This window comes from Amphibalanus amphitrite, unplaced genomic scaffold (assembly GCF_019059575.1).
Source record: "Amphibalanus amphitrite isolate SeventyFive unplaced genomic scaffold, NRLGWU_Aamphi_draft 000162F_arrow, whole genome shotgun sequence".
In the NCBI taxonomy this organism is placed as follows: Eukaryota; Metazoa; Arthropoda; class Thecostraca; order Balanomorpha; family Balanidae; genus Amphibalanus; species Amphibalanus amphitrite.
In genome coordinates, this window is record NW_024881657.1 from 60496 (window position 1) to 70941 (window position 10446).

At 62.1% G+C, this 10446-nt stretch overlaps 1 protein-coding gene across 2 annotated transcripts in view; it reads left to right on the forward strand.

Moving 5' to 3' along the window:
• The window catches only part of LOC122383379 (cation-independent mannose-6-phosphate receptor-like), a 43094-nt gene that overhangs the window by 18630 nt on the left and 14018 nt on the right, over positions 1-10446 (forward strand). For both annotated transcript variants that reach the window (XM_043369721.1, XM_043369722.1), the window contains exon 22: positions 6800-6882. In XM_043369721.1, the coding sequence (XP_043225656.1) occupies positions 6800-6882 (83 nt within the window). The remainder of the gene's footprint in view (positions 1-6799; positions 6883-10446) is intronic.

The window sequence follows — 10446 nt, forward strand, 5'->3', positions numbered from 1 at the left end:
TCACAGCACGGACTCCGCCTGCGCGCCACAGGGTGAGTGGGACGGCGGGGCCGCGACGCTCGCTGGAGTACAGCACGGACGCCGCCTGCGCGCCACAGGGTGAGTGGGACGGCGGGGCCGTGACGCTGGAGTACAGCACGGACGCCGCCTGCGCGCCACAGGGTGAGTGGGACGGCAGGGCCGTGACGCTGGAGTACAGCACGGACGCCGCCTGCGCGCCACAGGGTGAGTGGGACGGCAGGGTCGTGACGCTGGAGTAGTCACAGCACGGACGCCGCCTGCGCGCCACAGGGTGAGTGGGACGGCACCCCGCTCACACAGGCTCACGTTCCCGCGGCGGCGCCAATGGCCTTTAATGACGTCAGTTTGCTGACCACCGTACCCTCCATTTTAGTGTACGGTCAATTCCTCGGGAGTACTGTCGGGGAAATGTCTGCCGACCGCCACCGCTGGGCGCTCCGCTGCTGATTGGCGCAGTGTCGGCCGTTGGCGGTGTGGTTTGGAGCTGTGTGCGGCAGGATGGCTCCGGAGGGGCGCTCCATTCGGCAGCTGGACCGGTCCGCGGTGTAACGGTCCGGACCGGCCGCCGCACCTCGTGACCGGCGAATGAGGCGCCGACAGCGACGACGACGGAGCCCGGAACACGGCCGGTCAACGGTCACTGGTCCGCTCTGACCGGGATGGTCACCGGTCACTGGTCCGCTCTGACCGGGATGGTCACCGGTCACTGGTCCGCTCTGACCGGGATGGTCACCGGTCACTGGTCCGCTCTGACCGGGATGGTCACCGGTCACTGGTCCGCTCTGACCGGGATGGTCACCGGTCACTGGTCCGCTCAGACCGCGATGATCGGTCACTGGTCCGCTCTGACCGGGATGGTCACCGGTCACTGGTCCGTTCTGACCGGGATGGTCACCGGTCACTGGTCCGCTCTGACCGGGATGGTCACCGGTCACTGGTCCGCTCTGACCGGGATGGTCACCGGTCACTGGTCCGCTCTGACCGGGATGGTCACCGGTCACTGGTCCGCTCTGATCGGGATGGTCACCGGTCACTGGTCCGCTCTGACCGGGATGGTCACCGGTCACTGGTCCGTTCTGACCGGGATGGTCACCGGTCACTGGTCCGCTCTGACCGGGATGGTCACCGGTCACTGGTCCGCTCTGACCGGGATGGTCACCGGTCACTGGTCCGCTCTGACCGGGATGGTCACCGGTCACTGGTCCGCTCTGACCGGGATGGTCACCGGTCACTGGTCCGCTCTGACCGGGATGGTCACCGGTCACTGGTCCGCTCTGACCGGGATGGTCACCGGTCACTGGTCCGCTCTGATCGGGATGGTCACCGGTCACTGGTCCGCTCTGACCGGGATGGTCACCGGTCACTGGTCGGCTCTGACCGGGATGGTCACCGGTCACTGGTCCGCTCTGACCGGGCGGGACCGATTGCTTTCTAATTAAACCATCTTGACTGCGAATATAGTTTTAATTGGTAAACCATTTCGTGGTTAGCTAACCTACGACGGCAAATTCCTTTGCACTGGCTCATAACGCAAGCCGACGGGTGCGTGGTAGAATTTATAGATAAATTGCTACGGTAGAGTCTTTGGGTGTCCGGTGCATCAGAATCCAGTATTGGTGCAGTAGGTTATTGGTGCCAGACCTGGTGCCGCGCCGCCCGCCGTCCCGGCCCACCGTGACGCCGCGTCCCGCAGCTATGTCGGCAGGCAGCGTCTCTGTGAGCCCGTTGGCGCAGGAGCCGCCGTCCAATTCGCCACGCCCGGTCGTGCCGCGGCTCGGATGGGCCGCGATTGGCGTGCCACGGCCAGCGCCGGCCTGTTCTGCTGCTCTCGCTGTGTCACGGTGATCGTGTGCACGGAGCACGAGCCTGCTCACACCGAGCGGCGACCCGGTGGCGGCGATCGCGGCCCTGCAGCTCCCGGCTGGTGGCCGCTCGGTTCACTGCACTGCTGGGCTCCTGGGACCCACAGTCCGCCGCCCCCGCCGGGCCCGGAGGTGACCGCCGTGTGTGTGTGGCGGTGGCCGCTGTCCGGCCGGCCGGCCGCGGTGAGCCGGCGCGCCTCCCTCTGTCCGCCGGCGCCGATCGCTGTCCCCGTCTGCCCTGACTCGGCGCTGAGAATCTTGGTGCGCTGTTTTCCGTGCCGTGAGTTGGAAAAGTGTCCCATTGTGCGGCGGGCCGGCGCTGTTTGGTCGGCGCTACACACGGAGCGACAGAGTGCCGACCTGTCGGTGATTCAGCCGCCAGCAGCGCCGGGGAGCGGCCGGCGCCGCGCGCGACGGAGCGCTCGGACCGTGCTGGGGCCGGCGGACCGCCGAGCCGTGACAGGCGCGCCGCATCCTCGCGCGTGATCAGCCGCTTTTTTCTTTTTCTAATCCACCGCTCTCGATTGGCCAACCTGAAAGCCGGCCCGCGCAAAAAAAGAATCGAAGCTAAAAAGCACGAAGTGATTGTTAGTTGCGGTACAAACACTGGATCCTCTTCCAAGGCCGGCGGGCAGCGTCGGCCGTCCTTTTCCTGCGCTGGCCGGCCGCGCCGCGCGGGGCGGGCGCCGGGGTCGGGGTCACCCATGAGTCAGTGAGTCAGTCACCGACAGAGCTTCCGTCATCAGCTGTTCGCCGACAGGGCCGCAGATCTGTCACGGAGCGTCAGACCTGACTGTAGGGGCAGACAGGGGACTGACAGACGTGGGACTGTCGGTCGTATGAAGGCGCCGACCGCGTCCGCCACTCGCTGCCTGTTCAGAGCGGGGAGGACCGCCCGCCACTCGCTGCCTGTTCAGAGCGGGGAGGACCGCCCGCCACTCGCTGCCTGTTCAGAGCGGGGAGGACCGCGCCCGCCACTCGCTGCCTGTTCAGGGCGGGGAGGACCGCGCCCGCCACTCGCTGCCTGTTCAGAGCGGGGAGGACCGCCCGCCACTCGCTGCCTGTTCAGAGCGGGGAGGACCGCGCCCGCCACTCGCTGCCTGTTCAGAGCGGGGAGGACCGCCCGCCACTCGCTGCCTGTTCAGAGCGGGGAGGACCGCGCCCGCCACTCGCTGCCTGTTCAGAGCGGGGAGGACCGCCCGCCACTCGCTGCCTGTTCAGAGCGGGGAGGACCGCGTCCGCCACTCGCTGCCTGTTCAGAGCGGGGAGGACCGCCCGCCACTCGCTGCCTGTTCAGGGCGGGGAGGACCGCCCGCCACTCGCTGCCTGTTCAGAGCGGGGAGGACCGCGCCCGCCACTCGCTGCCTGTTCAGAGCGGGGAGGACCGCGCCCGCCACTCGCTGCCTGTTCAGAGCGGGGAGGACCGCCCGCCACTCGCTGCCTGTTCAGAGCGGGGAGGACCGCCCACCACTCGCTGCCTGTTCAGAGCGGGGAGGACCGCCCGCCACTCGCTGCCTGTTCAGACCGGGGAGGACCGCGCCCGCCACTCGCTATCTGTGCACACGGTGGGGCGGCAATTTTCGCGCGTGCAGGGGGTCGCGGTGCAATTTTCATATTAAGTGTGTCATGTTAACATGTAAAACGATGTTTGTGAGTCCTGAGAACGACGTTCGTCAAAAAAAGGCGCATCTCAATTTTCTCCCATTGACTTATAAATTGTAATAGGGAAGTCGCAAAATTGACCTGACCTTAGGTCACCGATATCCAAATTCCGAAAATACATTTTGCGCATACCTACTGTTGCTCTAACCAATTACTAAAAGTTTCAAAGCGATCGGTCACTCGGTGTAGCTATGGCAGACATTGAAACTTTTTACGGAGTGAGGTGACGACGTGACCTGGTGGCCTGAACTTGAGAGACCTGGGTCTGAAATTTTCACAACATGTACGAAAAAGATGCATGAACAGATTTGCCAAAAACGGCGGAGCGGAGCGCCGCCGTTTTGAGTTATCTGCGAAAAACCGCAAAGGGGTGCTCACTGCTCAAGCAACCCCCCCCCCCCAGCCCGGCGCGTGTTAAAGCAGAGGTCGGAGTCTGAGTGGGAAAGACAGAGCTCTCTCCCATCTCTCTCTCTCCCCTCTGCCGCGGGCTGGGGCATAAGCCGGGCCCTTTCCGTTCCTGAATGGGTCTCCGTTAGGCGCTCGCCACAAGTGTCCAGCCGTGATCTGCAGTCGTCTCTATTCAAAGGGTGTCAGGATTCTAAGCGTATAGGCTAAGACGTATTTATTCTATTGTGCGAGGCGGATTTAGTTGAAGGTCACCCGGGACGTGACGGTGCAAATTCGTCCTGCAGCCGCTGAGTAATAGGTAATATAAATGACATACTCGTCCGAGCCTTTTCGAAACCTGTTCTCGGGGCCGAGTGGCGATGCGGTGAAGTTTCCCGGTCGCTGAGCACTCTGATGTCCATCGAGCGCCTGCTGTGAGTCAGCCCTGCCTGGCGGCCGCTGCATGGAGCCGCACAGACCGACTGCGGCGCTGTGCTCGCGGACTGCCGCGCGGGGATCTGACCGGCGGGCCCAGCCGCCGCCAGTGTGGCACGGACGGCGACTTGCATACCTACGGCTGCCGTGCCGCCGTGCGAGGTGGAGTCGCCGCATCAGCCGGGCCAAACCGGCCCAGGGAATCAGGGCCCGGCCGGGCTGCCCGGCACAGCGCGGCACAGGGCCGGATCGCCGCTGCGGGCCGCACGGGACTGCACTGCCCGGCGTATCGTACCTATCCGCCTGACCGCCCGGCGTATCGTACCTACCCGCCGGACTGCTCGGTGTGCCATACCTACCCGCCGGACCGCTCGGTGTGCGATGCCTACCCGCCGGACTGCTCGGTGTGCCATACCTACCCGCCGGACTGCTCGGTGTGCCATACCTACCCGCCGGACCGCCCGGTGTGCCATACCTACCCGCCGGACCGCCCGGTGTGCCATACCTACCCGCCGGACTGCTCGGTGTGCCATACCTACCCGCCGGACTGCTCGGTGTGCCATACCTACCCGCCGGACCGCCCGGTGTGCCATACCTACCCGCCGGACTGCTCGGTGTGCCATACCTACCCGCCGGACTGCTCGGTGTGCCATACCTACCCGCCGGACCGCTCGGTGTGCCATACCTACCTCGCTGTCTCCGCGCTGAGTCCGAATCGGCGGTATCTGCTCGCTCGGCGATGGCTGTTTTCGAGCTACCCGCCATGGACAGCTCTGTTTGCTGAGCAGCGGCAGTGCGGGCGCGGCGCGGGGTGCGGCGCCGGTCACCGGCCGCCGCGCCGGAGGGCGTCTGTAATCTGCATGCACTCTGCAGCCGCTGCGCCCAGCCGGCTCCGCGGCGGATCGGCGGGTCGGCGGTCAGTGGCGGTGCCGGCCGGCGGAGTCCGCGGACAGGCCCGCCATGTCCGTCGGCGGGTCCCGGGCTGATACCGAGCTGCTGAGGGTCCGCCAGCGGCTGCTGGGGGGGGGGGGGGAGGGGAGGAGCTGCTGGGAGCGATGCGGGGGTCCGCTGAGGGTCCGATGCTGGTACGCTGGGGGGCCGATGTGGGTCGGTTTCCTGCGTTAGCTCCATCAGTGTATCTCAGTACGAACCATCCGGCCAGTGCGTTGCGTCAGCCACGGACGCGGGAGCGTTGGGGGGGGGGGGGGGTAGTGCCACACGGGCCCGCGGGGCTGGCCGATCCGGGGTATAGGTAGATCGGCGCACGCACATCCACAACCCTGGAAAGGAGCAGTCGCCAACGTCATAATCCCCAGATCCTGGCGTTACATAACACCAGTGCCCGAGTAAGGGTGGGCGCCATGGGAAAGATTCTCTATCGTAGCCTCACGGCCGTTTTCGAGCACGCAGTCACGGGCGGCCATCCCGGCGACCGTTTTCCCGGTTTTGCTGATACACCATCTCTGGCCGGCCGAGTCACGCAGTGCGGGCGCCGGGCTCCTCGAGCGCCGAGCCATGGGCCGTCACGGGACCTGCACCCTCCGCCGGCGCCGACTGCCGGCGGCCCGTGGGGCCGGCGCCGCCGCGACTGCCGTCCACGCATCAGGGCCCGCTCGACGGGGCGCCAGCGGCGTGCAGCTACGGCAGCGTCCACTGGACACCTCCCAGTGTTTGACGCACGCGGGGAGGCCGCCCTTGACCGCTGTCGTGTCCAAGTTCGGCGCTCTGCCAGCGACGTAGACGGCTCAAAGGAGCTCCCGTCTTTGGCTGAGAGCGGCAACAGACATTGCTCTACTGTAGACATTCTCATTGACGATAGGCACAGCGTCCTTTGGTTTCGCGCCCAGTGTCGTTTACAGGTTCCACGCGCTGTGCTCGTGTCTCGTGGACAGATAATGGTCGGCCCGTGCGGCAGCAGCCGCCGTGCTGTGGGACTCCCCCGTTCAGTCCCTGTCGCTGCGCTCCCGGCCCGGCCGGCTGACCAGTGCTGATAGCGCCGACCGGCTCCGGGAGCAGGCCGACTCTACCGCCGGCCGGCGGCAGCTACCATTGTGCGTCATTCTCAGGGCAGCCATGCCACTAGCGTAATCCCATGACGCCATCTGTGTCACACCTTCAACTATAACGAGGAAATGATATTTCTGTCAGCAGCGGCCGCTCATAGATGACGTACAGCACAGTAATCGTGACGACTTGTGGCGTCCTTTCTCGGTTTGACGTGCCCTCGCTGATCGGGCTGCTGACAGGCCGGCATACGCTGGGGGCCACCGGGTGACTGTTCTGCCGTTTTTGTGTTTTGTCAGTTTTCTCGCTGTGTTTGTAGCGCCGCTCTGGGTGGGCGGCCGCCCGCCGCTGTGAGCCGTGCCCGTGCGAGGTGGCTGTGTCGCCGCGGCGACTGGTTCGCAGTGACCTCTGTGACCTCTGACCGGCAGATGGCGGCCCGACGACCCGCGGCGCCACGCTGCGGCTGACCTGTGACCGGACGCTGGGCAGGGGCTCGCCAGTCGTCACTCGGGTAAGTGTTTATCGGGGCCGCGGGCTCGGGGGGTGCCCACCAGTCCCCCCCCTCCCACACACACGCAAACAGCACAGCCTGGGTAGGTACCACTGACCCGCAGAGGGGGAGGAAAACACCGATATAGATGCACCTGAGTGCACTGGAGTTTGACACCCGGCCAGGTGCTCCCATCGGCCAGCCAAGTATAATTCATATGTAGTGTATAAATAAATAAATAAATAAATAAATGAACTAGTTCTGCTATCGCTCAGCAAGCAGGCTTTTCATCGGCTTTTCTCGGTGCACCCAAGCACTAAGGATTCGTAATTGTATCGGAGCGCAGAAACTGAGCGAGTTGCTGTGCCTGGAGATGTATGCGATGATTGGGGCATGCAGATGTCGCATATGTCAGTAGGTTGGCAATCTGCATGTATGTTAGTAGGCACCCGGGATGTCAGTACATGCTGCGGTGGGCAGTGTGTCCAGATGGGGTGGCGTGGACGCCCTGTCTGAGGCGCCACCGCCAGCTCGCCCCAGCGGCGCAGAAGGCTCTGCTGGGGAGTAGGCTGTGTGCTGACAGGATTCAGTGGCTGGGTCCCGATTCCAGTCCCTGTCAGTCCCGGCAGCCTCCGCTCGGACACCGCTGTTTTTGATCGACAGGGTAACGGCTGCAGTCCTCTATTATGTGAGAAGGCGTCCTGTCGGGGTGGAGCGGCTGCTTTATATTTTGTTATTTGTTTGTGGCTCCATTTGCGGCGATTCCAATGAGTCCAGGACAGGAAACTGGCGTCTGAAGTCAGCTGACGATAATCACTCTGTCGGCGGCCGTTTTCCCCATCACATACAATTAGCGCGGTGATTAGTTCATTGGCTTTCCGCCTGGGCTCGGCACCGGTGCGTCACACCGGGGACCTAGCAGACTCATAATCACATCAGCATTCTCCTGTACCGGGAAGGGAGCACCTTACCCGTACTGAGAGCACTGGTAGTGGCCCTTAATTAGGCGCCTTTGATCACAACAACCGGCCTTGTAAACCATAAATCCTTCTATATTACTGGATATATGCTACACTTTTTTTTGGGACACAGACTTCAAGCGAGCACATATTGCACGCGGGTGGTAGTTCAGAGCATTGTGCTGTCAGTCGCCCTCAACCCGTTTTTAGTTCTCCTTTAAAGTAGGAGAGTCGTGGGATGCATAGAAATTGAACATAATATATGAACTTTTTTCATTTTAATTTTGTTTTGCGCCGAATCCGTTTCTGAATTGATTACACAGCCGGCTAAAGTGGTTGGTACTCCCAAGGTCACCGGCATCTCTTCCTGGGCTGACGTGTGAGCTCACCTAGATGAGGATGAGTAAGTCGTCAGTCACCGATCGCCTCGACGGGGACGTCCGTGACGGCACTGGAGTGGACTCGCGGCGCCCCGCTGGCCGCCGGGGGAGGGGAGGGGGGTCGTGTGCGCTCCGGCCGACGTCGGTAGTGCACGGTTTTCCCCGGCCGGCCGGCCCGCGCTCGGCGCTGTTTATCCGGCCAACGCGGCGCGCCGGCCGACCCGGAACCGGCGCGGCGGCCGTCACGAGCGACCTGTGAGGAGCCAGATGACACGGCGCAGGACGGCACCGGACCACCGCGCCGTCTGTACAGGGGGCCGCTGGCCTGCCCGCTGCCTGGGACGACGCCGGAGGCCCGTGCAGGCTCCTTCACATGACCGCCACCGTCCCGCCCCGGTCTGGGCCGGGACACGTACTGTGACGGTGTGGGCCTGAGTCCTCGCTCCCGGTCCTTCGCACATAACTATGTTTTACAGGCGTACTCTGACTGGTGTATGCCTCCACATGTCGCCTTCAGTGCCAGCGTCAGGCGAATACCTATTGCTCTGGGACCGGCTTTGTTGGGTAAGTTGGCGTGTTGGTGTCTGTTGTACTTTCCACCACCGTGTGAGCTCGCCGCCAGACTTCTGTCGCCGTGGTTCCCCGCTCGGCCCCACATCAGCGCTGTGTCACCGTCCCACTGAGCAGTCCTGAGCGTCCCTGAGCGCACTGAGCGTCCCACCGTCCCACTGAGCAGCCGGGACGCTATCCATGGCCGTTCCGCCGGAACGGCATTTTTGCCAGAGTCCGGGCAAAGTCCGGGCGGCGCTCAGCCCTTATCAAATCCTGGCCCGCGTGTGACAAACGCTACTAATTCTGGAAAAGGGCTTGACGTCCGGTTTGGAGGCGGTGCTTTGGCCAGTTTTGCTGTGTCAAGTTTCTTGTAAGCCTCGTTACAGCATACCTCACCTGATTTTGTGTCGTGTCGCCCGGCTAAGAAGCGAGTCTCCATGGCGCTGCACACTAATGCCGTGGTCACCACTCAGCCTATCAGCGTGCCATCTCATCCGGTCTCGATGACTGCGATAGTAGCTCGATGCTACATCTTTTCGGGCTTAGGGTACCACTGTTTTTTTTTTTTTTACACAATGGTGTAGGTAGTATCATCCTTTACGGCTGACTGACTGTGGCACGGCATGTGACTTTCAGAAGGGTTTCATACTGGGTGTCCTGTCCATCGTCACTGAGCCAAAACTGCTGCGTCACACCTAACATTATGGCCACATCTGACAGCGACAGAGCGGCATGGTGCTGTCCGCGCCGAGAGCCGCCCCGAACACTGGACCGATCGGTGATGGAAATCAGCAAACAGGCCAGGGTCTGGTGGACTGCTGAACATCCGGACTGGATAAACTTCGTCCGTCATCGGTCCAGCCCGCTTTGTTTACGCCTCGCTGCTCGGCTGCCGGTGTGGGCAGTTTATCCTAGTTGCGAGTCCGACGTTTTGAACTGCATTGCGGTCTGCCTTGCCCCGGAGAGGAGAACCCGCAGAGGTCTCACCGGTCCGAATCCCGCCCCGCTTTCTACAGGGTGTGTCACTAAAAGTGTCAAAAAGTAAATGCTTATCAAATATACATAAAATATGCAAATCACGTGGTTGCGCACGTGGCTTTGTTGCAAATTTTTGGACATTAATGCTTTGTCCATTTAATATTTCTTTACACCCATACGGAGCGAGGGCAGGAGGCCAAAGTTACTAGTCGTTTTTCTCCTTATACAGATCAAGAACAGGTTATTTACACCTCAACACGAGGGGTGAATTACACTTACATTTGGTGCCATCAGAAACATTGAAACCGTATGCCGACTTTTCAGGAAACTTTTACTCTCTCACCTCGCTACGTTCCAGATGATAAAAGTTTAAAAGGGCTTCCTAAGAGGTTTAAAAGGGCTCCTTTGATGCCAGTTCCAGTCCAAAAAAGACGGGGTCGCCCCACCTCTCGGCGGAAACCGTTGAAAAGGTCAGGGTCTTTTTGAGGGCCTTTGAAGATAACAAGAAGCTAATTTCAACATCAGAAATAGCCAAGGCCTTACAAGTTATCAAAAACAACCACTGTGACGGCTGTAGCCACCAGGAACTGGCTGGACCAGAAGTTCCTGGGCCAAATAATCAGCTGACTCACCGCCCGCCCCCATGTGGCCAGCGCGAAGCCCCGATCTGTCACCGCTAGACTTCTGGTTCTGGTCAGTGACTCAGTAGCTCTCGC